Source organism: Neolamprologus multifasciatus, chromosome 12 (assembly GCF_963576455.1).
Source record: "Neolamprologus multifasciatus chromosome 12, fNeoMul1.2, whole genome shotgun sequence".
Taxonomy (NCBI): domain Eukaryota; kingdom Metazoa; phylum Chordata; class Actinopteri; order Cichliformes; family Cichlidae; genus Neolamprologus; species Neolamprologus multifasciatus.
The window spans coordinates 34854040-34879451 of NC_140450.1; the positions used below are offsets into that span (position 1 = coordinate 34854040).

General features: G+C 40.7%; 2 protein-coding genes across 4 annotated transcripts in view; both read left to right on the forward strand.

The window, feature by feature from the left end:
- Positions 1 to 269: 269 nt before the first annotated feature.
- fgf17 (fibroblast growth factor 17) lies at positions 270 to 5375 on the forward strand. Of its 2 annotated transcripts, XM_085179597.1 has the most exons (5): positions 270 to 634; positions 720 to 756; positions 988 to 1165; positions 2857 to 2963; positions 4683 to 5375. In XM_085179597.1, the coding sequence occupies exons 1-5, from the start codon at positions 603 to 605 to the stop codon at positions 4962 to 4964; spliced, it is 636 nt and encodes a 211-aa protein (XP_085035723.1). In that variant the 5' UTR covers positions 270 to 602; the 3' UTR covers positions 4965 to 5375. The 2 variants fall into 2 exon arrangements, with proteins under 2 accessions (XP_085035723.1, XP_085035722.1); XM_085179596.1 differs by having other exon boundaries at positions 270 to 756.
- Positions 5376 to 10001: 4626 nt separating this feature from the next.
- fkbp15b (FKBP prolyl isomerase family member 15b) overlaps positions 10002 to 25412 on the forward strand; it is a 30398-nt gene continuing 14987 nt past the window's right edge. The window contains exons 1-16 of one of the 2 annotated variants that reach the window (XM_085180534.1): positions 10002 to 10219; positions 18192 to 18295; positions 18384 to 18462; positions 18651 to 18720; positions 18813 to 18887; positions 20205 to 20303; positions 20509 to 20658; positions 20774 to 20842; positions 23739 to 23882; positions 23990 to 24132; positions 24213 to 24261; positions 24345 to 24461; positions 24746 to 24830; positions 24905 to 25005; positions 25106 to 25175; positions 25288 to 25397. In XM_085180534.1, the coding sequence (XP_085036660.1) occupies positions 10170 to 10219; positions 18192 to 18295; positions 18384 to 18462; positions 18651 to 18720; positions 18813 to 18887; positions 20205 to 20303; positions 20509 to 20658; positions 20774 to 20842; positions 23739 to 23882; positions 23990 to 24132; positions 24213 to 24261; positions 24345 to 24461; positions 24746 to 24830; positions 24905 to 25005; positions 25106 to 25175; positions 25288 to 25397 (1515 nt within the window). In that variant the 5' untranslated portion in view covers positions 10002 to 10169. The remainder of the gene's footprint in view (positions 10220 to 18191; positions 18296 to 18383; positions 18463 to 18650; positions 18721 to 18812; positions 18888 to 20204; positions 20304 to 20508; positions 20659 to 20773; positions 20843 to 23738; positions 23883 to 23989; positions 24133 to 24212; positions 24262 to 24344; positions 24462 to 24745; positions 24831 to 24904; positions 25006 to 25105; positions 25176 to 25287; positions 25398 to 25412) is intronic. The other variant, XM_085180535.1, reaches the window with a different exon arrangement.

Below are 25412 nucleotides of genomic sequence, written 5' to 3' on the forward strand. Positions count from 1 at the left end.
CTGCAATAAACAGACTGACTGAACCTTTGTTCAGGGCAAACGTGTTTTTCGTTGTACTGAAACTGTGTGTGATGCTAATGTGCTGTGAAAACTGTATTTTGCATTTACAGTTTCAAGAAAAGCTTTCGAGAAATCTGTCTTAGCACTTCTGACAAACTGTAAATTATTGGTCCCGCTGCTGTCCCCACCCACAAGATTTCAAGGAGGGACTTGAGCCTTTCACCATTTAACCAGTGAGTAGCCGGGTCCCAGTGACACAGAGGGCTTTTCAAAAGCTGGAATCAAACCAAGCAGCGCAGAGCGCAGCGAGCTGGGGATCCCCTCACGTCCATCCTCGTCATGTAAAGAGCAGCATTACAGCCTTTCTGCTTTATAATGGATGCGTCCGCTTTTGATGTTTCGAAGAATTGTTCACTACCCAATCAGCTGGATCAGATTTCTGATAAATGTGACAGGAAATAACTGCTGCAGACTTTGTCGGTGTGGATGGACAGGTCAGGAGTGCATATGCGACACTGTGGGAACGCTCGGATTTATTTACCGCATCCTTCGGGGATTTACTAAAGAAGTCTGCTCCTTGACCGGTTCAAATAAGAGAGAGAATGTATGGAATAAACCAACACTGTATTTACATGTAAGCGGCCCACACACTCTGATTGTATGATAGCCACAAACAAATCACTTCTTTGTTGCTCATTCATTTTTTGTTACTCCTGCAGATCGTTTCATTTTTTCGTGCTGTGGTGTCAGGCTCAGGTAAGCCACTAAAACTTAAACCTGTTATCATTAGGAATAGTTGAAAGAAGGAACAAATACAAGGCTACAATCCAAACGACATTTGAATATGAGTGCCGATGTTAGTGTGCAAAATATTCATTTGTGAAAAAATCTGACGTATTTTGGTGCTTCTAAAATTGGCTATCGTTTCTTTATCCCAGATTAGAAAGACAACATTATGTATTTTATTTTTCCCTTTGCATAAAAAAGGGGGAGAATCACCCGTCTCCTAATTTTAACCAGTATGTGAGGACGCAGGGCGCAGTGACGGACCAGCTCAGCCGAAGACAGGTCAGAGTTTACCAGCTCTACAGTCGCACTAGCGGGAAACACGTCCAGATCCACGGCAAAAGGGTCACCGCCACCGCCGAGGATGGAAATCTGTACGGTAAGAGCCAACAAGTTACTTCAAGAATAACCAAGGATTACGATCACTAAGGCCTACCGTTAGATATTTAACGAGGAAGCATTAAGTTGTCAATTTTTTTTGCAGCAGCCCATCCCTCGGAAAAATAATACAAAAACATTTACGTGAAAAAGATTTTCTTGTTCTTCTTCTTCTTAATGTAAAGGTACCTTTTTGTTCAAACACGCAAACTATGAAGTACAGTTAACATTTGGGCAATTAGCATCATTTAAAACGTGTCGTGATAAATATGTAATGATCACAAACTGGTTTAATACATTTAGTTATAATTTAACACATTTATATTGACAGACTCTCACCACCGGATTGTATTTTTATTTTGAGTAGAGCTGCAACAATATGAACTTTTCTCTACATTAATATTATGGCTGAATATTCATGTAAAATATTACTGATATTATTATTAATGTTTCCTTAAATAATAATAATAATAATAATAATAATAATAAATATAGAACATTTTGTTACTATGTAACTATACCTGTACAGAAACCTCGAAAAGAGCAATTGCACACTTATTTACCACATCTCAAATGTGTATTACATTCACACTATATTTGATATTTAAAAATCATGGATATCATCAGTAGGCTTTGAGTATTAATTTAATTTCTAAAATCCAATTGAAGAAGTTCAAAATTCTGAAATTTGTTCATCCCACAATTTCTATATTGTAATAGTTGCTTTATCAAAAGGCACAAAATGATGCTAAAAAGGGCCATTTCCCACAAAGTAGCTGAACATGTTAATAAAGTGTCATACATGTTTTTCTGTTTAAAGCTTTAACATTTTGATCTTCCAAATAGGAGAAAATTCTATATTCAGTAGAAATTCAGTTGAAATCCACTGAGACGCCAACTGACCGTACTCCTGTCCCAATAAGTCACAAATGACTTGGTGGAGGTTAAGAGGTTAAGGGTTTTGCATAGTTTGGCAGAATGCAGTACACTAGTCTGCAATCAGTGACAATGCCTTGTTAAAGAGACTCTTCCGAGGAATTAGTGACAATCTGGAGTTTTGTGGTTCCCCACAGCGCAGCTATTTAGCCCCTGCTGGGCGCTGATGTCCTCAGGCAAAGCCAGCAGTTTCACATCCAGCCTGCCCGTCCCTCCCACTTTGAGGTGTTTTCAGTCCTGTATGTTAATTCAGCCTCCCTGCTGTATCCATGAAACCATCGTCTGATGAATTTAGTGGCTGATTAGGACAAGCCCTTTGTTTCTGTAGTCCCAATACACAAGACTGTTGTAATGGCCATGATTAACTGCAGAATAATAAGTGAGAATGTATATTCAGCTTGCAAGATCTAGGTCTTTAATGACCAGACATAACATTTGTTTAATCAGTTGGTGTTTTGACTTTCATCAGGTTGTTATCACCGAGGAGTTTCAGCTCAGAGCAAAGAAGTGCAGACTCTTATACTAACAGCTTGCACATTAACTCGTTATCCCTGTAGGTTTTATATCTGCAGACACTAAAAGTCATACAGCAGAAATTGGGCTTTATATTTCAGTGTCACTGTCTGCTTTCAATAATACCTGATTCCCATAAAGACATTGTGTACATGCCTTATTACACACACAAGACAAAAGTGAGTCTGTGTCCTAGGCTCCTTTTGTCTTCAGCCCCCTGACAGTCTTGTGTCTTTCCCGCAGCTCGCCTGTTTGTTGAGACAGACACCTTTGGCAGTCGAGTTAGGATAAGAGGTGCAGAAAGTGGGCGCTACCTCTGTATGAACCGGAAGGGGAAGCTTGTTGGAAAGGTATGTGTTAACACAGTAGCAGAAACTACACCTATGCTGACGTTAGTGAGCAAAGTAGGGGACAAATGCTGTGAAGCAAAAAGAAATAAAGAAACAAAAAAGCAGTCAAACTGTGTTATAGTAGACATCCACCAGGTCAACCCATCTAGGGTTAGTGTTGGGTTTTGTTTTAGCTACACTCTAAACAGGAAGCTTTTCAGAAACTACAATTTTTTATATTTTAAATGAAGCACACTTTGCCAATGCAGTATTTTTTTTTCCAAAACTTTCATTTGGGGTAGATATGAACGCAAACCCCACTCCTAACCCTAACTGTAACCCTAGGTTCCCAATGATCTGGTGGATGCTGGTGGATACTGAGAGGTTAAGGCAAAATGAACACCTTGAACATCTTGAAAATGAACACATCAGGTAGAACACATCAGTGCTATTATTGTAAAGTTGTAAAGTTAGCGTAACCATCTTCCTATAAGATGGACAAAAAATCGTACATATCTGGAAAACCACTTATGAGAAAACTTTTCCTCAGAGGAAATACAGACTTTACTTTAACACACTGCATATCCAATAAAACATACACTGTAGCTCAGATGCTAAAGCTCCAGTCCATTGTTTCTGAATTCTCAAACCTTGTCAGTCACTTCAGGACATGATGTAGTACTGGAAAAAAGGGATCCTCTCAGGACTGAGTGATATCACTCAGTCCTATTGGCCATGGTTGACAACGACTGGGGGAAGTACCCTCCCATCATGCACACCCTGTGTGTTTGGTCATAAGTCAACTCTCCACTTCCTTCACGGAAATGGAAAAGATGGAATCACATATCTGGCTGACATGACGAGTCATAAATCTATTTCTCATCACGATTCAGAGGTGTTGAAATTGTGGCTGCTGTGATATCTGTACAGAGATAATAAGTTCAGCGACACAGTCTGTAGGTAAAGATAAAAAGAACAGTTCTTTTCAAGAATTCCGCGTACAAAGTTGCAACAAACTTGAATGTAACCATCACACATTTTCTGTTACATTTTTCTAGTATTATAGATTGTACCTGTTGTCAACAGATCAGAAGATGACAACAAATGATTAAATCACATTAGTTTCCTTTGATCATTGGGGAAAGGAGTGATTACATTTTTAATTTGATGCCTATCAACTGTTTTAACATGATCTTAAATCAGAAGCTTAGCGCAGCATAAAGACAGCTAGCAACAACTTTAACCCTAACTCTAATCTTAGGCAATGATACAATGTTTTGGTTTTCCATTTTTCTTCCAAATCTTGGCAATAAGGGAACAAATAGAACAATTATTCCAACTGAAATACATGAATACAAGTCATAAAGGCTACCAGTTCCAGCCCTAACCCTCACCTTAGGCTGAATACGTTTTGTTTTTGCAATTAATGAAGAAAGAAAATAATAATTCTACCTGACACACATCAGAAGCTATTTGCATAAGTGAGTCAGCAGAAGCTCACTGTTGAGTAAACTGAAATAAGAAGGGTTATTGTTCTGGGTTATTGTTTGTTCTCTCAGCATCTCATTTATATCAGAATTTGGTTTTGTCTTCCAAATGTTAGTCTTATTTTAAGCTGTTTTTTTGACACTGTATAAAGCCATTTATTCCACGAGTTCCAGCAATAATTTTATATATAGATGAATCAGAACAGTTTTTGTCCAGGTGTAACACAAGAAACCTTTCTGTCTTCTCACACAGCCAAATGGCCGGAGCAAAGATTGTATCTTCACTGAGATTGTACTGGAGAACAATTACACAGCCTTCCAGAATGCCAAGTATGAGGGCTGGTATGTGGCTTTCACCCGGAAAGGGAGGCCCATCAAAGCCTCCAGAACGAGGGAGAATCAGAGAGAGGTCCATTTCATCAAGAGGCTGCACACAGGATTACCTCCCTTCCCCAACACGGACCAAAGTAAACCATTCGAGTTCATCAGATTTCCGTCCACACGTAGAGCGAAGCGGAACAGGAAAATCACCTAGCTCTTCCCAGGCACAGCAAAAGGGATGGACTGATGACAGTTGTGACATGGGAAGAAACAGATGCAACTTTATTTTTGTATATTTTTTGACAAGTGAAAAATGCCTTAGATGCCATAATATTGCTGTAAAATGATCATGTGTAAATACTGAAAGAGAGTAAAGCAAATGGATTGTATTAAATTGTCTACTGCATCTGTGCGAGTGTTGAGGGATGAAGTGACACGACGCATAGGGTGGCTGGCAAGAAATCCGAGGAAGCCTATGAAACAGCCCACGACACCATTAGATACACTTTCACATTTCAAATCAATCATAAAAAACATTCAGTTGTGCTTTAAAGGATGTTTTTCTTTATGTTCCAGTGGGTCGACACAATACTACCATTCATACCACAAGGAAACATTTTTAAAGCAGCAGGGAACTAGGGATGCAATGATACCAATTTTTTCAAACCGATACGATACCGATACTTGGATCTGAGTACTTGCCGATACAGAGTACAAAAACCGATACTTCTACCACACACACACAAATGCAATGAATTGGAAGACAGGTTTTATTTTATTCTCTGCCGATAAAAAATAAAATCTTATTAAAAATGACCACAAAAAAATTTCAAGTGAAAAATAAGCACTTCTGTTAAATTATTGCAGAGTCTCCACATTGTAATTTTACAAAATATCACTGAACTATTGGCACTGTCTCGAGCTTTCAGAATAATAAATAAACACTTCTGTTCATTTATTATATTTCATATCACGGCTCGAGTATGCTGAGAAGACGGTTCAATCCTATGTTTTCCACGACCGGCATTGGCTGGTCATCCAGAGCGATAAAATGAGTCGAGCCTCTGTTATTTTAACTGCCCGTGGATTTTCTCTTGACATTTTTCTTCGCTTTTCCAAAACCTGAGTTAAAGTTGGCTGTTCCACACTGCTGACATTTTGTTTAGCCTAGCTACAGCAGCCTCCAGTTTCTCTTTTTTATCTGGAGCTGCCAGTCTCACTCGCCTAACCCTGTGCCTGTTTAGCGCGGGATGTCCCCCTAGTGGCCAATCTAAAAAACTACAACAGAAATGACAAGCCACCCTCTGATTAAGTTGGTATTGGTTCATGGTATCGGTTAACTTTTACGAGTATGAGTACACACACATTTTACAGTATTGGCCCGATACCCGATACCAGTATCGGTATCGGTGCATCCCTACAGGGAACAAACGAAGAGCTCCAATAAGGTCATATTGGAGACAGCTGGACAGTTAGATTTAAAACAAATTTGAATTTTTGGCCCAAACTTCCTGGCTGGATTCAGCCCTACATTTGTTATGAAGGGGTAATCTATCCAGAGAGATCAAAAGGGGGGGTAGCCACTTCAATTAAAAAAGAAAGAATGGAGAAACATATTTTACTTTGATGTAAAATCTAACTTTTCCTAATAAAATGACATTAAATGTTTAGCTGTATAACACAATCACTGTCTAGATATTTGCTCTGACGGTGTAATCAGATCAATGACATACCACATGTTCTCCTAGCCTAGTGGCAAAGATATTTCATGTATCAACATGCATGAACTAAAGGGAATGTTTTGGCTTTTAGGACACTACTCAACCTCATGGGAATGCCAAGGGTGAAATCTGTACATTATCAGTGTCAGCAAGATTTGTTCTGTGTACGCCGCGAACATCCATCCATTCTCTTCAACTTATCCTTATCAGGGTCCCAGGGGGCTGGAGCCTATCCCAGCTACTATAGGGCAAGAGACGGGGTACACCCTGGACAGGTCGCCAGCCTGACGCACAGGCAAACAGACACACCATGAACATCTCATCATAAAAATAAATTATTTGAGATAAGTCAGTCTGCATTTAACAGTTTACCAATCTGTGCTTGCAAGTGGTCCACTTATACTTCCACAGAAAGGATGGAGTGTTGTTAGTGTCTGCAAATACATTTACATACAAACACCGGTGCTCATATCACATTAAACTGTGTTGCTGTCGGTCAGGACTGACCTATGCTGTTTGGAGTTGAGCCAGTGAATGTAGCTCTTTTAATGAACTTTTAAAACAAGGAAGGTTTGAGTCTTACTCAGTATTAACACTGATGGAGGGAAATGTGGTTGCATTTATGTGAATATGAGATCTATTTTTAAAACAATGGTAGATAAACACTTGAAAAAAAAACACGAGTATTTAATAATCCCATTTAAATCAGATGTGTTGCTTCAGAATGTTTTTCACAGTAAATTTATAGAAATAATTTTATAACATTAAAATGATTTCATTAAATATTCATAAATCAGATGTGAATATGTATGTATAGTGTCTTCACCTCATTAAAAAAAGAATATATTGATATAATATATGAAATGTACTACATATATAATAACCACAAAGCAATAACAATTATTTGTAATAATTAGTGCTCCCAAAAGTACAGCAGCAGTCATTTCAGTCGGGATCATAGCCCTCTCATTGATTATGAATTTCACATTTGTCTTTTTTAAAAATCAGGAATAACAATTTTATCTTTTAAATTATTCTCTGCTCTTTTTCTTCTTTTTCTTGTAAGGTCGAAGGTCAGAGTTGACTAAAGGACAACGTCCCCTGAATGGCTGTGTCCCAATCCAGCGACCGCATGCTTCGGAGTCTGGGCAGTTCGCGTACTAGGTACGGCGCGTGCTAGGAAGTACAAGAAGTGCGGAAGTGCGAGGCTTGTGAAATGGGACGATGTAGCCTTCGTCGCGCTGCTCAGGTTGCCTAGCAACCATGATACTAACCGCGTGAAACATTTCATACAGCTTTGTGTGACAGAAATGAAGGAGAAAAATGTTTTTTTGTAAATTCGTTTTTTATAAATGAGATCACTTTGATCAGTTGAGTATCTGAGGCTGAGACCACAGGACTGTAAAACATGATTGTTGGGCTTCATTTCTGTACTGAACATTTCAAGATTAGCTAGTAAATAACAATTAGCTAATGTTGTTCATGAGACTAAAATCATCTCACTTTGGTACTGTAAATATAATATGGCCAATATTCTAGTTATTGTCAGATTATTATGATATATTACAGCAGTGAACTTGAACTGTGTCAAATACTGAGCTTCAGATTCAAGTTGCGTTTATTTACATTTCCAATCACCTTAAATCTTCACTCAAAGACAAGTATCTGTGACAGTGTATATATAGATGTATCATATATAAGAGGCAAATATTGTTCGTTTAATATGTTGGCATTACTAAATTTGGCTCATTGCTTACATATATTTATAAAAAGAAAATGTACGAGCTGTGAAAACTGTGTCTGATAGAATGAAGAGTAGACTGATATATGAAATATTCCTTTATTGGGTGAGAAAATCAGACCATGTCATAACTGCTTTAAGTCACACAGAATAGATATCAGAGCCTTAAACAGGCTGACTTCTGCTAAATGGGTCAAACTGGGCAGAAAGTCTACAAACACATAACATCCTTATAGAATATGATGTAACACTATAGATCAACTTACCTCAGAATATATAAAGCATATAAACAATTACAGCAATATGATGCAACAAACATAGCAGTGCTACTGATCCAAAATACTCAAAGCTTCATAGAACTGAAACAAACATTTATTTTTAGCTCCATTCTGCTGCTGATACATACTTTAGGTTTCTGAACATTAAACTTGTTGCTGCCTTTCATAGTGTGTAACTTGAAGGCCCTGAGTACTGTCTCCCACACTGCAAACACTGGGATGATCAAATTATATTAACATTACCTAATAAGACTGATTCAGGACAGACAATTAGTTATGTTAAACTTTCCTAACAGTCCTTCACAAACAGGGAACAGTCTGTCTATTCTCTCCATCTGTCAGCTGCTGCTGGCTCTTCCTCCTCCTCTTCCTCACACACTGCTGAGTTTGTCCTGGTGGATCATCAGGGGTGCAAAGCCTCACAGATGATGTGCAGCAGTGGGTCCCTCAGTCTGTCCTCACTCTGGACACTTGCAGTCGTCACACATGGAAATCAAATGTGTGATAAGCTGCAGGATTCAAACACAAGTGTAACTTATAAACACATGTTCATACTTTTATTCCACAATCAGAGAGAAAGAAACAGAGAGAGAGTGCAGGACAGACAGACAGGTGACAGTCTCAGGTGTACACACTGCTACAAACAGGAGGATTTAGTGTTTGTGTTATTACGAGTGCTAAACAAGAAGAGTTCCCAGATGGTACAGTGGACACATGTGTGACTCCTGTGATTAAAGCATCTTTCTTTCAGCTTAACGAGTGAACCGTCAGCTCGTTCAAACACACGTTAAAGTCCGTTTGGCTCGACACCACCGGACAGAGGCAGCAATATAACATAGCTAACATTAACAGTGCAGTGAATCCTGCTCGTGCCGTGATATTCAGGACTGCAAACCGAGCAGCATCACTGACTTTCAGCTTGTTGTGTTTGTGGATATATGACTGACTTTAATTAAACATAAAATCATCACATTCTCTGTAAGATTAAGGTCGACTATTGTATTATTATATTTTAAAGGCTTTAAAACCAAGTAAACGCTGAAAGTACAAACATCACTAATGTCACATAACTTTGCCGACATGTGGCCAACAGTAATGTTTTAATGTTCTTCATTATTAAACATTTGCACATAAATAAGTGACATAATATTCAGTACTTACTTTTCACAGTTTACTCTTCAGCCGCTCCGCTTCTGTCGTCTGCCGCAAAATTATCCACACCGACTGCCGCGCTATGAATTGTGGGATATGTTGGGCCATGAAGTCTACACCGCCACAGCCTTAAAATTCAGGGAAATGAAGGACACATTTGAGGGCCGCATTTCGAGCAGCCTTTGAATTGGTACAGCCTCCGTTGCGCCGCTGTGATGTAATCGGCCTTAAAATGCGGCCTTTAAGGCTGCAGACCCTGGATTGGGACACAGCCTGAGCAACACTCAACTCCTGATGACCTTGTGCCATTTGCCTACCTCACCTGTCCTGGCCGTGTTTCAGGGATTATATATGGTCTTTGTCTCCCTCTAGTGGTAGTTGCGGTCAATTGAACTCGGATCAGGTGGACAGTCAGCTGACTTTTGCACAAGCAGGAAGGGGAAGTCGCAGACTAGTCATGTCAAACAGTTAATATATTTTTGTGCGTTTCTTTTATTTAATAGACGAAGGCTTCAAACTTTTAAAAAATGTTCGTCGGGGACGATGAGGACGGAGACTTCTTGTCTCCCACAGGAGGGTGAGTTGGTTTTGTACTCCGAGCTAATGCTCTTTAGGCTATAAGCTAACTAGCTTACCAGGATTTAGCCCATGTTCTAGCCGTTGACCCAGCCTGCATTTTAATCTTTGTATTAATCGTGATTAAATGAAGTCCACCACCATTAAAAAAGTCTAAAGAGCAGGCGGATCATTTTAAGCCCCTTTCTAACATGTAGTACATATTTCAGTTATGGTTTTAATTGCCTTTGTGACGTGTTTTACCAGAATATCAAGAGAATCATGGTGAAGTGATGTGAAGTTTTGTCAAAGCAACACATCTGTGCCGAATTTCAAAGTGACCTCATATACACAATGAAGAAAATAAAACGGCATTTAAGTGAAGTTGAGGACTATTAATACAGTGTAAAGTTAACATGTGTGAGCGGGTTTGAATCGTTTTGTCATGCAAAGTGTGACCTCTTATAGGTTTGAGGCACTATGATTGCTTATATCAAACACTCCGGTGTTGGTTCTGCCTGCTCACATGATTCTGTGACTCATTCTCCAAGTAGCATTCATGAATGTAGCTTCTCAGCCTTCATCAAATGGAATTTTTCGTGTTTATCTGTCGCCCGCAATAAACGCATAAAAGAAGTAGATGATTTTATCAGGCAAAAACCTGCAAAACTTCGGGGCTTTTTGTTTTTTAAACACACACATCTTGAACATGGGCTAGCGCGATGACGTTTACCCCTTTTCACAGTAAACGTCATCGCGTTCAGAAGGACGCTATTGCAAATTAAAGAGTTTCATTATTTCCATTTGCTGAAAAAAAAAAACCGTTATTAACTTATTTTATGGACAGGTCACTATGCGTGGAAATTAGTTGGTGCATGATGTTTTTTCACGTGTGAACTGGCCACAGACTTTCTTGTTTAAAAATGTGTGTGAGTGAGGAGAGATGCTTTGCACACAGGGGGAATGGGCACAACAAGATCTGACATCAGGATATTTTCTTTTCAGAAAAAAATGACAGCCAAGTAAATTGTGAGATACTGGACTGTTGTTTGAGCTTCAAAGTGTTTTTGAAAAACATGTAACCCATCTTGCCCTCAATGTAAGCAGTACAGGATTCCTCAAGCCACATTCTGACTATTAACATCTAACTGGTGAATGAAAATGAATGTATTTACTATGGAAGCCTACATGTAAAAAATGGTGGCTGTAGCTCAGGTGGCAGAGCAGGTCAGCCACTAATCAGATGGTTCGATCCCAGGCTGCCTCCTGGCTGGATGCCAAATATCCTTGGGCAAGATACTAACCCCATGTTTGCCTACTGGTGGTGGTCAGAGGGCCCGGTGGCGCCTGTGTCCGGCAGCCTCTGTCAGTGCGCCCCAGGGCAGCTGTGGCTACAATGTAGCTGCCATCACCAGTGTGTGAATGGGTTAATGACTGAATGTAGTGTAAAGCGCTTTGGGGTCCTTAAGGACTAGAAAAGCGCTATACAAATGCAGGCCATTTACCATGTGCATATAAAGAGGTTACTTCTAGAAACTAAAGCCACAAAAGCAGCATGATATGGGACGTCTAAAACTGTGACACACAGTTTAAAAAAATAAAATAAAATGAATACAATGAGAACACTTCAGGCTGATTCACAGTGATATAGACAGTTTGATGGCCATACTACATTTAACTGTGGTATACAGTTATGTGAAAAAGAGTTCACATGACTCGATAGAGTTTACTGCTTCCATAGGAATTAGGAAGGTAAACGGTCATTGATAAGAATGGGGAAGTGTGTCCGTAGAAGCAAGTTTTGGACGTTTACCGATCAGATGTATTCAGGTATGTGTTTTAAAACACTACCAATGAAAAATAAAAACCAATGTTTTAAGAGTACTATAGAGTTTGTACTGGGGGATACATGATGTAATCCCAGTTGTTAATGCAAACTGTGTGTCACGTTGTCATGGGAATGTGTGTGTATTCATTTAACGATTCACAAAATGTGTAAACATATTTATACTTGATTTTGACTTAGCTCCTTTTTTTACACTACTGGAAATGCAGTTAGAGCATAGGACGCATGCCACAAATACCCATTCAATCAGTAAGAGCAGTTTCACATTGATATGCCAAAAAACAGAATCAATTTCACTTCACCTTTACTGCGCTATGGGACGTTATCATTTTATGTTGACTGTATCCACTGAGCTTCAGCACTATAAAGAGCACTCGCAGCAATAAAACAGTTAACCACTACATACTAAATCACTAGATTAACAATTTTATGAAGTATTAATCTAATTTTCTTCTTTCTTGCAACAGTGATGTATTTTATTGTTAAATTTTTATGTTCTCTCTAAATTTCTAAAAACCATGAACTCATTATCTGATAATCACGTCTCTAACTGGACCAGGTGACACTCATAGAGCATCTGGGAGATGTATTGTGGAGTAAAAGGCCATCTGTCGAGGGCTAAAGGTTGGCTGAGACAGCCATGCAACAGGACAATGATGCCAAGCACACTATCAAACCTATGAATTAGGGCTGTGCGATATGACCAAAATCTCATATCCCGATATAAAACATCTATCGTCCCGATAACGATACAAATCACAAAAAAATTAACATTTTCTGTAAATTCTGTGAATCTCGACTTGCGTGAAGTGTTTCCAGCTGTGCGTCATGTAGCTGGAGTCGAGTGTTTTGACCGATGCATGAAACGATACATTTTTAGACATAGGTTGTAACGGCGCCGTTTTCTTTGTATTTATTACACGGCGTGCTGCGGGGAAAAGCCTGTTCTAACGTTTGAGTCTAAGGTTTATTTTTTAGCACCTGACGACTCTTTTTTTTGCTTCTCATCCCTCAATACTCTGCATACTTTTTCACGTGATTCCGTTTATTTTGAAAAGTCTCAACAGGATCTTGAGCTTTATTGTGAAAGGTTTATGTGGAAAATAAACAAGCGGACATGCGATGGTTTTACCGTCGTTGTTGCTAACGACAACCCATAAAAACAGGCGCTTGTCCGTCCGTAGTGTGGTTATATTAAATATAAGAGAAAGAGAGAACTTTAAGAAATTAATAATAACTACAGTGACCATCAGAACCATGAAAAAAAATATTGCCATAAAGTTTATTTTGCGACACCACGAAACAAACGATAGCGTAAAATGAAACGACGTTTTTAAATCGTCATCCGATATATATCGTTATATCAAACAGCTCTACAAATGTAGTAATTTATTTATTCATTGATTTATTTTTTATTCTTTTACATTTTTCAGCCAAAGCCTGGCCTTAGTATGCGGTAGCTTAAAGGAGCTGTGTGTAAGTTCAAACCTTTGCATAGCAATTAAAACAATTAATTTGACACTATTTTCAAAATGCAGCGTTTTGCAGCTTTCTTAGTGTCATTCTTTAAAGAAAAAAAGGGATCTGTGTGTTGAAAGACCCAAACTTGGTGCACTTTTGTCATGGGACAGACTCCCTGAGTATTAGGAAAGCTTCCAGCTGACTTTTTAATCTTTGCCACTTTCCTCATGCCTCCTCCCTCTGCACGAGTTGTGTGTGACTGTAGTGCAGTGTGTGTGTGAGCGTTTGGGATCAGTGGCAAGCGTCGAGCCTGTTGTTGAGGAGGGACAAGTGTTATGGAATCTAATTCCTCTCACATGCTGCTTGTTAGAGTAGACTGGAGTTGAAGGCTTCTGCTACAGCCCATCTCTTCCCTCCAAAGACCGTGTAGCACTAAAGCCAGAGCGCTGCGCTTTTCTTCTTTTTCTGCTACGCTGTTGAATTTGTCACACAGGTGTGATAGCACTGGGGGTCGAGTGGTCAGCATAGCTAGCGAGACGAGCATTGGAAGAAGCGTTAAAAGGATTCTGACCCACACATGCAAACTGGCTGCCCCTCCTCAGCCCAGTTCCTTACCGTCGGAGATGAATGCGTTAAGGCTTTCAACATGTCTGTTCTGGGAGATGGCAGTGATTACCAGTGGAAGGAGTTCCAGGGGTCAGTATCAGGCTGCCACCATTAGTTGGTGACTAAAAATGACTTGGCAAGTAATTGGATAACGAACTAATCATTTCAGCCATTTGCTTATAAAATATGTGATTAGAGAAAGAATCTTGATGTCATGTGAAATATGTGACGGTTTACTTACTGTCCCACATAATTTACCTCCCCATATGGAAAAGAAATAGAAAAAACTTGCATCAGCTGTGGCCTACTTCATATAGTGAATCATATAAGGCTGATATGCTTTACTCATGAAAGTGGCTACTTTCATATATTGTTTTAGTAAGAATCCATAAGATACAAGTTTCATTTATATAATTTTTCATGGGATCTTATATCTGTTTTCACTCTTGTGTGCTTTTCATACAAGTTTCACACAAGACAGATACAAACTTCATAAGATTTATAAATATCTTTTCCATGTGGGTATTATGACTGTGGACAAAATAGTATATTTGAATAAATTTTAAAAACAAAAACATCAGCTGGTAGTGGTTAAAATGGTTACAATAATGACATCTCGATGATGTGTGGTTTTGTGAGACTTTCTTGTTTACACATGTGTGATGATGCTAGAATAAAGACATACATAGAGATGAATAACTGGTTGATATATATGCAGTTTATACCCGGGAACTTGACTATAAAATAAAATGTTGGCGCTGTTACCGCCGTCTGGCGGGTACTGCCTGTGGTCAACAGTATTCTGATGATCACAGGGCTCACTGTTGCCTTCACCTTCCACATCATCTCTAGCTCTTGGTATTCCTCAAGCTTTTGTGTTCTTTGCTATCTCTTGCGATGGCTATATCTGTCACTACAAGCTTCTTCCTCTTCTTGCCCTCCACTACTACATGTGGTTGCTTAGCTGCCACCAATTTGTCCATCAGTATCTGGAAGTCTTGGCCTCGTCACCATTTCAGCCTGCACCTGGGCTCGTGCTTAGTGTTGTAGACCCAGCCTCTGTCAGTCTTGTGCATATTCCTGTGCTGCCATGATTAGTGCCTCTGTGCTGTGTTTTAGTCCAGCTTTGTCCAGCCATTTGTAGGATCAGTTGTGTCATCTTTCCGATATGCTGGCGGATCTTTGTTTCATCCTGAACAGTGGTTCTGGTACTCACTAGTCCTAAGCTTCTTTCCTTCCACTTAGTGTAAAGTGTCAGAGTGCTGGATTTTTGTGGTGAAACCTTCCATGCATGCTAGGGAACTTTCCTGCCCTGATGTCAGTGGCACCAGTCTCCTCCTTTGACTGTCTTATTATCTTGTTATCTTGTTTTTCTTGTTCAGCTGACTCCTTACTCTCTGCAGTTACCTTAATCTCTACACAAATGCTATGGCAAGGGGGAGTGAGGAAGTTGGGTCATAAAATATAAAGACGGCAGGAATAAATGACAGATATGAGACACGTATACAAAACAAGAGAAAGACACACATTAGAGCAGCGGTCTCCAACCTTTTGCACCACGGACCAGTTTAATATCAGACAATATTTTCACGGACCAGCCTTTAAGGTGTCGCGGATAAATACAACAAAATAGAATGATACAGACAAAGACAAAAACTGTGGTATTTTGCAAATATAATAATAATAAACCGAATTCAGCTGTGTAATTGTGTAACTTTATTAGCAGCCACTTCCTGAAATGCGCCAACAACATTGAGAGTAACATCCTCTCTGTCTTGCATGCTCAGTGATCCAGGTAAGGAAATCTCCAAAGGTTGATTCTGTTCGTCTGGACGTAGCGTTTGAGGACACCTGCAGTCAGCTGAGACTGAAGAAGTCACCTGGATGAGTGACGAAACATTTCTCCCACAAAACGCTACGTCCAGAGGAACAAATTCAACCTTTGGAGATCCTCCTCTCTGCTTCTTGATGCTCTCTGGTCGCTATGGCAATGCGTAAATAGTTCTTTCAAAATAAGACATACAACTACAATACAGAAAAAGACCCGGGGAAACCGACTTAACGATAAAAACCCTGATAACCGTACATTTCACACCCGAGCCTCAACTCTCGCGGCCCGCCACCAAACGACTCACGGACCGGTACCGGTCCACAGCCCGGGTGTTGGGGACCGCTGCATTGGAGGAGTAGTTGGGAGCGCTGTGCTGCTGCATATGTCTGTATGCCATCTTGCAATCATCCCCACACTTCAAGATTGGGTACCAAGCCCGAATTACAACTGGTATGTTGAATGTGAGAGCAGCTGGCCTGAAAGAGAGGATTATGCCTAAGCTGGAAATCTGGATTATCCATGGCCAGTTCCAAAGAATGCATGAAGTACCATCTGAAAGTCTATTAGAAGATGCTAATGCAACATTAAGGACAATGTCTACTGCGACCATCACTGAAACCAAGCAGCTGATCTATTCGATAGCAAGAGTGATCCTTGAGATGACTTGGCTACAAGCTGAATAATACCCATAAAGAGTATTGCCCTCCATGGAGAAGAAGACTAGAGGCCAAGATCAAGGCAGCACGGAGGGAAGTTAGCCATCTGTCAGAACTGCAGGAAGGTGTGATGAAGAAACTGGTGCCTAAGAAGTACAACAAGCTGTCCATACTCGAGGCCTGGTGAACCAGCACCAGTAGGCCAGCACCAGTCTTTCAAAGGATATCAGGGTGACAGGTCTGTTGTCATTTAACCCAGTGACCAAGATGATTGTGGAGTGCTTGAAATGGGAGGGGACTTCACACAGTTTCAGGGATCTGTTGAAGATCAGTGTGAAGATGGGAACCAGCTGGTCAGAGCATACTTTGAGGCAGGAGGGTGACACGCTGTCTGGACCTGGTTCCTTCCTGGTCTTTGTCTCTTGAAGAGTTGCCATCACACATAAGAGTAGGTGGGATTTCAGTAAAGAGGGGTGGGTGGTGGTGGCAGCACCATGACACTGTGGCTACGTCCACACCTTGTTTTCTCTCCGTTTTGGCCTCCTGTTCACACTGAGACGGCGTTTTCGCTCAAGGAAAATGCAGCGTTTTGAAAATACATACATTTAAAAACAGCGCTTTCACGTCGCGGTGTGGACAGCAAAAACAGACTTTTTGAAAACAATTACATTTTAGTCATGTGACGCAGTCATGTGACCAACTAAACTAAGATAGCAGAGGGCATTATACAGCAGTTGTTTTGTTTGCTCTCACTTTTGACAGTCCTATTAAAGATTAATATCAGTTTGTACATGCTGCAGATAGCTTTTCTTCAAATCCTTTAATTCTCACTCGCGTTCGCTTTCAGACGAAAACGCCGCTTTCAAATCTATCCGGGCTAGTGTGGATGTAGCTGTGCCTGACAACTACATTTGTAGTCTACCTCTATAAGAAATAGAAACCCAGGCTGTTTTTGGTTAGCTCAGTAGTCAATGTTACTAGCTTTAATTGGTATGTCTCTGGCTGTTGTCATAATAATAATAATAATAATAATAATAATAATAAAAAACAAGCAAGCATTGTTACTACTTTTGTAGCTATTTTTAATTACTTAATACAGTAAAATGCAAGGACATAAGGAAACAGATTTTAGTCAAGCATGCCTATCAGACGTATAAACGGATACAGTATTACCACCGTAGCAATAACCTTCTACCAATGTGTGGTAAACAGTTGGGCTGTAGAGTAGGGGTGAAGAGTTCGGCTCACTGCTCAGCCCCTGTGGCACAGAGGCCCTTCCCCAGAACAATGTCACATCCACTGGTGCATGCTGCCGTGTTGGTGTCACTTCAGCTGGTCAAGATTGTGTTTGAGGGGAGATCCCCAGGAAACCATCTGTCATCTATTTGGGGTCATGGTTTGATGTTTCGGACATGCAAACAATATGATAATTTTTATATAATCATTTTAATTTCCATGACATTATTTTGCAAACTTTCATTCCCAACACATTACCCAGTATCAGTATAGATGTCCAGCATGTTTTTTTTTTTTTTAAAGCACCATATATCAATGCAAATACAACCACATGTACATAATCGTTTGTGTTTTTTAGGGCCAAGCTGGCTTCCCTGTTTGGATTAGACCAGGAAACCAGTCAGGGGAACGAGTCATTCCAGTACACAGCCCCCAAACAGCCCAGAAAGAGCTCCAACCAAGGTAACAGCCTCAGAACTGCAGCGTTGCTGAATTTACATCCAGTTGTCGTGCAGAGCCACAAGTGATCATTTCTTTAATATTATTGCAGCTCCATCCAATCAGAAGCCAGCTCCACAACCCGGAGCTCCAGCAGTATTATTTGCAACAGCAGTCCAAGCCTTCAGATAGTGAGTTTGAAAAGCATTTTTAAGCACTCCTCTAAATATGTCGGCTGCTATATTCTAAATGTCAGGTTTCATGTTTGTTTTTTTACATCTGTTTGGAGCATTATCCCCCTTTTCTTTACACAAATTAAACTCTTTACTCCCCCAAAGTTGTCTCTCTGTTCACTGAACAGCTGTGTTGTCTCATGTAGTATTAATGGACAGTACATGAAGCAGGGAAAGCTGGGAGCCGCTGTGCTGGGCAACCATACAACAAAAGAGGTTGGAGCTTTGTTATTTAGTCTCTTACTTTATGCTCCTGCTTTGACTTTTGTTTGGTTTTTAATAATGAGCTCAGCTCTTCTTTTCTTCAGTACAAGCTGCTTCTGTATTTAAGCCAACAGAAACAAGTAACCTCTGCCAAGATTCATGTGGGCTTTGCTTTCACGGTGAGTATAGTCATGAAGTAGATGCACCATCTGAAATTCTGTTAGTTATATATTTCTGATAATCACTGCGATACCTGTTTAAACCCTGTTCTTTAGATATTTTTTCTTTTGAAAAGCTTGTAACAGCTGTAAAGAATTGACCCTGTGCAGGAGAAAATGCTAACTTCCTGGTTTGAGACCGGATGTGGGGGTTGTACATTTCCGGTAGCTTTACTTTGCGGTCAATCGCTACTGCGAAGATATACTCCAAAATCATGTCCAAAACTCGAAAACGGAAAGATTGCGTTAAGTTACAAAGAGAAGGTGGGAACACTCACCACTGTTGTGTCATAAAAAATCTAATGATCAATTTTGACGTTTAAAGAGTTTAAATGATCAGTTGTTTACATCACTTAACACAAGCAGAACTGCAGCAGAAGACACATCGTCCACATTCAGAAGCACATCTCTGTATAGTGACTGGTCTTATGATTTAAACAGGCAAATGTTCAGCATTCAAACTACAGGTGAACAATAGTCAAACCAGATGTTTCCGTTATGTCGATATCAGCTCGTCGAGTACACACCTACACAGCATGTTAACAAACCGTGAAAAAAGCCACACAAAAAACTGCTGGTAAGGGTTTCTATACATTAGTATTTAAGAAGGGTATGTTGTGACTTACCTTCAAAATTACAGCGGTCCCTCGCTATAACGCGGTTCACCTTTCACCTCGCTGTTTCGCAGATTTTTTTAGTGCAAGTTTGCATGCTTATTTTTACGTCACATTGTGTCCTGCGTCCTGATCGCTGCAGACGATCTCCTCCGTCTCTCCTGTACAGTACAGAATCGCTGCATCGATGCTAGCAGTGTGACTCTGAAGAGCAGTGCTGTATGTCCACGATGTCCACGAAACGTTTTGCACTGTCAAAAAATAAAATTGGCTACTTCACCCATCGCTGGTCATTTTTAGAACATAACACCCGCGATAAACGAGGGACAGCTGAGAAATATAACATTTGAATCCATTTTCTCTTTTGCTCTGAGGCGCAGGGGAAAAATATCGACAAGTCGATGAACATCATTTACAGATATATTGGGTAAATGCCCGAGACATCTATAGAAATGTAAATCGCTGCTTGATTCATTCATTTGCTTAACTTGTTTTGGACCGTTAACAAGGCGCGAATAGGACACCGGAAACAAAGCTCCCCACAGGAGTTTCCGCACCGGAAGTAGCATATGCTAACATGCACATAGTCAATAGCTGTTACCAAGAATGTTATTTTTCCCCCCACTGACTGTTTTCATGGCTACATGCTCGTCTTCCTCTGCAGGTACAGCAAAACAATTATTGCACTTTTTATGATGACCAGAGGCAGAACTGGTCCCTTATGTTTGAGTCAGAGAAATCAGCTTCAGACTTCTGCAAAGAGGTGAGCCTCAAATAATAAATACTGTGATTACAGTTGGGCCAACACAAAACAAACAGACTTTGTTTATTGACAGCACAAAGTCCAAAAGTGTCAGGTGATCTTCAAAAAACGATGTGTGTAGTCTACATTATGTACATGATGAAGAAGTCTTCACAAGTTTCTCATGTGTGGGACTAATAAAGGTTATCTTATCTTTTATCATCAGGTATGTTTAGCAAAAGTGAACAGCGCTGCGACTGTAGATGTGGTGGTACTGCAGGATCTCAGTCTGGGTGAGGGCCAGTCAGTGGAGAATGGAGACTCTGTGGAGGTGGTGTACACCGGCTGGCTTTTGGAGAACCACACTTGTGGACAGGTCGAACACTCACATCATTCATTTTAACAAGTATCAGTGTTTTTTGTTTTTTCTCTTGTGGATTTTCTGGTTATGATGACGAACAAGTCTTTGAATCTTATTTGTATTGCTGCAGATGTTTGACTCCAACCAAAACAAAGACAAGCTGCTGCGACTGAAGATTGGAGCTGGGAAAGTGATCCGAGTGAGTGAAAGTATACTGCAGTGACTGTGAATAGTAGCTCAAAGGGCTGTCCACACAGGAAGTTCAATTCAATTCAATTCAATTTTATTTATATAGCGCCAAATCACAACAAAAGTCGCCTCAAGGCGCTTCATAGATACAGAGAAAAGCCCAACAATCATATGACCCCCTATGAGCAGCACTTTGGTGACAGTGGGAAGGAAAAACTCCCTTTTAACAGGAAGAAACCTCCGGCAGAACCAGGCTCAGGGAGGGGCGGGGCCATCTGCTGTGATTGGTTGGGGTGAGAGAAGGAAGACAGGATAAAAGACATGCTGTGGAAGAGAGACAGAGGTTAATAACAGATATGATTCAACACAGAGAGGTCTGTTAATACATAGTGAGTGAGAAAGGTGACTGGAAAGGAAAAACTCAATGCATCATGGGAATCCCCCGGCAGCCTACATCTATTGCAGCATAACTAAGGGAGGATTCAGGGTCACCTGGTCCAGCCCTAACTATATGCTTTAGCAAAAAGGAAGGTTTTAAGCCTAATCTTAAAAGTAGAGATAGTGTCTGTCTCCTGAATCCAAACTGGAAGCTGGTTCCACAGAAGAGGGGCCTGAAAACTGAAGGCTCTGCCTCCCATTCTACTTTTAAATACTCTAGGAACAACAAGTAGGCCTGCAGAGCGAGAGCGAAGTGCTCTAATAGGGTGATATGGTACTACAAGGTCATTAAGATAAGATGGGGCCTGATTATTTAAGACCTTGAAGTGACATGCAGTGATGTGGCAACCCAACACCATAAAAAGCGACTGGGTGAAATAAGTGCAGGCGATATGAAGTTGGTGGTTCGAGTGAAACTAAATGAGGTGGAGGCTGATTGGCATGACAGGGTGCTATATACATTGGAGGATTATCTAGCAGCCTGAGCATTGAATGTGTGTTAGCAACCAACCTTCAGCGGCATGATAATGCATGCTGAGCTAATTGCTTTCTGTGTGGATTCATTGAATCCAGTAAAACGTGAATGAATAATGTAGCTGTCATGGCTAAACACTGTAAATCCAGCTACATTTTTATGGAGCTCTGTGCAACTTGATAAACTCACTGATGCACACAGGATTTAAGTGAACTGAAGTTTGTGTGTCGTTCATGTGACCAGACTGTCCTTCGCTACGACGTTGTAATATTATATGTACGGTATGTACAGCATATATTTTAGGTGTGATGATCAGAGTTCCTGTTACCATGACTAAGTAGCCTGTTGTAAAAGAACTAAGCTCGAAACATTATGCTCTCCATATTGCAGAGAGCTGCCTAATCTTCCCATCTTGACTGTTCTCGGAAAAGATTTAGTTCTACATTCATTTAAAATTCAGTTTTATTTGTATAGCGCCAAATGACAAAAACTGTCACCTCAAGTCTCTTTAAATTATAAGGTAACGACCCTGCAATAATACAGACAAAACCTCAACAATCAAACCTCTGAGCAAGCACTCTTGACAGTGGTGATGAGAAACTGCCTTAAAAGAGGAAGAAACCTCTGGTCCAATGAGGCTGGGGGAGGGCGGCCACCTGCCATGACCAGTTGGGTTGATGGGAGGAAGACGGCATACAATACACTGTGGAAGGGAGTCAGATATTAATAGTTAATAATGATTATGATGGTGAGTGAAATAGAGCATCATGGTAAGCCCCCAGCAGCTAAGCCTATTGCAGCATAAGTAGAGGAGGATTCAGAATCACCTGATCCAGCCTTAACTATATCCTTTTCTTAGGCTTTATGAAAAAGGACAATTTTAAGCCTAATCTTGAAAGTACAGATAGTGTCTGTCTCCCTAGGCCAAACTGGGAGCTGGTTCAACAGAAGAGGGGCCTGAAAACTGAAGGCTCTCCCTCCCATTCTACTTTTAAATACTCTAGGAACAACAAGTAGGCCTGCAGAGCGAGAGCGAAGTGCTCTAATAGGGTGATATGGTACTACAAGGTCATTAAGATAAGATGGGGCCTGATTATTTAAGACCTTGTATGTGAGGAGCAGGAGAAATCTGCTCTCTCTTTCTAGTCCCTGTCAGGGCTCTTGCTGCTGAAGACTTTTCAGGGAGTTTTTAGGACATCCTGATAATAATGAATTACAATACAGCCAGTGAAGAGAAGCCAGTGTGGGAGAGAAAACTCATCCCTATCAGTACTGATGTTGCAGAAATCTTTGTGCTTTTCTTTTTTTTTTCCCTTTTCTTTGTACAAGACAAGACTAATCACTGTCTGACATGCCTCATGCTAGCTTGTGATGTATTTTGGCAAGCTAACAAAACACTGTCAAAAGCAACATTAGAGGCTTCTATTCTTATGTTATAGATTGTAACCTGCACAGTGCTTAGAGCCGTTTGTTTCTAACTTAGAGAGACTACAGCCCACATGCTTCACTGTCCACAGACTGTTAGTCAACCGAGAAAGTTGGAGAATGCCTCAGTTTTAAAGATATGTTACAGTTCATTCACTCATTAAAAATAAAAAGCACAATACATGAAACGACTTAGCTGCTGCCTGCTTAAATGACAAAAAAAGCCAATATCACATTCTCACATTAGGTTTGATATTAATTTGTTTTACGATGCTGGGGTCGTAAATGAGACCAGTGGATTAGCCTTTTAGGCTCACCTTAACTTATGATGCTGTCGATTAAATAAATATTATTTGCAGTTTATTAAATCATCACTTATTTATATTTGCTCTTGTGTTGTGTCTCTCCTGCATTTCTAATCATCCAAAAATGCTACAGTTGCTTTTGAAAGGTTCTAGCATAGCTTTAAATTAGTGTGTGAGCACTGAGATTGTGCTGTTTATCATTCTTCTGTTGCTGTTATGTTATTACCTCATCATCTCTTTCCTCTTCCTCGCTGTATGCACAGGGCTGGGAGGAAGGGATGCTGGGGATGAAGAAGGCAGGCCGTCGTCTCATTGTCATCCCGCCTGATTTAGCTTACGGATCTAAGGGTGTCCCTAACCGTGTCCCGGCTAACAGCACTCTTATCTTTGAAGCAGAGCTTCGACGGGTAACATCCGCTGCACAAAACATCTCCATCATCTGCTTGTATCTGTTTAGAAAGTTCAACCACTTTCTGAAATATTAGAAGCTTATTGAGCTTGTTTTGTGGTTTAGGTCAAGTTCTCAAAGGACAGTGGCTCTGATCGGGCGAGTGCTGGCTCCAGAGACTCTGCTGCTCCTTCTCCAGCCCTCAGTATTGAAAATCTGGTCCCAGAGCCCTCAGCACAGGCCCCCTCTTCAGGTTCAGGAAGACCAGGGTAAGATTTAAACCTGATAAAATCGTTAGCACTATTATTCTAAACTTTTTTTTCTCACAGTAGCTGATTTGTCTTCCCAGGGAGCCACCACTTCGTACAAAGTCAAACTCTCTGAGTGAGCAGCTGGCTGTAAGCAAGCACCTCATTTTGTGCTTTTTGTATTCATTTGTTTTGGTGCTGTAACGATTGGAGCTGCTGTTCTCCAATTTCAGAATCCAGATGCTACTAAAGCCAAACTGATTTCTCGAATGGCAAAAATGGGCCAGCCCATGCTGCCGTTTCTGACAGGAGCGGCCAGCCAGCCTGAATCCAGCGACTCTGAGCTTGAGGTCAGTATCTTGTCGTGTGTACTGGTTTAGCATTTTCCTGTTGTCAAGAACCTAAATGTTACTGCCCTTGTATCCAAAGCCTGATAAACTTTATTCCCGTACCTGTAGCTGTAGAGGTGTGTGGGATTATTACACTGTCTTATGCTCTTAAATTAAATTTAGCAAATTGATTTATGTTAAACAGGAAACTAGCATTGCATTTTGATTTCAAAACTGTGGACATTACCAGACTCTTTTCTGGCATCATCATTGGTGAGTTGACACTGCTGTGCATTTATCTCCAGGACACCAGTGGCAGCAGAGCAAAGGATCATCCCGTCGTTTCATCTCCAGTGCCGATCACCGCTGCTCCTGCAGCTGCTGCACACGGTAAACTTCTTGTCCTTACTCATCCGTCAGTTCTCTCTTCCTGCATCTGTAAAATTGCAGTGTTTTTCTTGCAGTACATCCTCATCCTCATGCTCCTCCTACCTCCGCCTTACTTCCTGTTATGAGCACTGTGACCGCACAGCCTGGACTGCCAACCAGCAGCCACGCGTTCCAGGTGTAGCATCGCCACTGTTGTGCTAGCTTAATATTTTTTAATACATGTTGGAAGTGTGTGTTTATGTCAGTGCATGACATTATTTCAACCCTACACACAGACTCCTCTAGCTCCATCTCCACTGCAGCCTGTGGGCCAGGTCTACCCTGCACCAGCTGTCCCATACATGGGTAGGATTCAACCACCAGGAAGCCACTGGTTCATTTGATGATCTCATGATAATAATGCTGGATGCAATGGTTCCTAATGACACACCCTTGTGTGCTCCCGTTGTTTCTCAAGGCTCTGGGGATGTGACTTCCTTCTTGATGACTGAGGCCAGACAGCATAACACCGAGATTCGCTTAGCTGTTGGAAAAGTAGGCGATAAAGTGGATCAGCTGGCTTCAAAGGTACACTCTGAAATG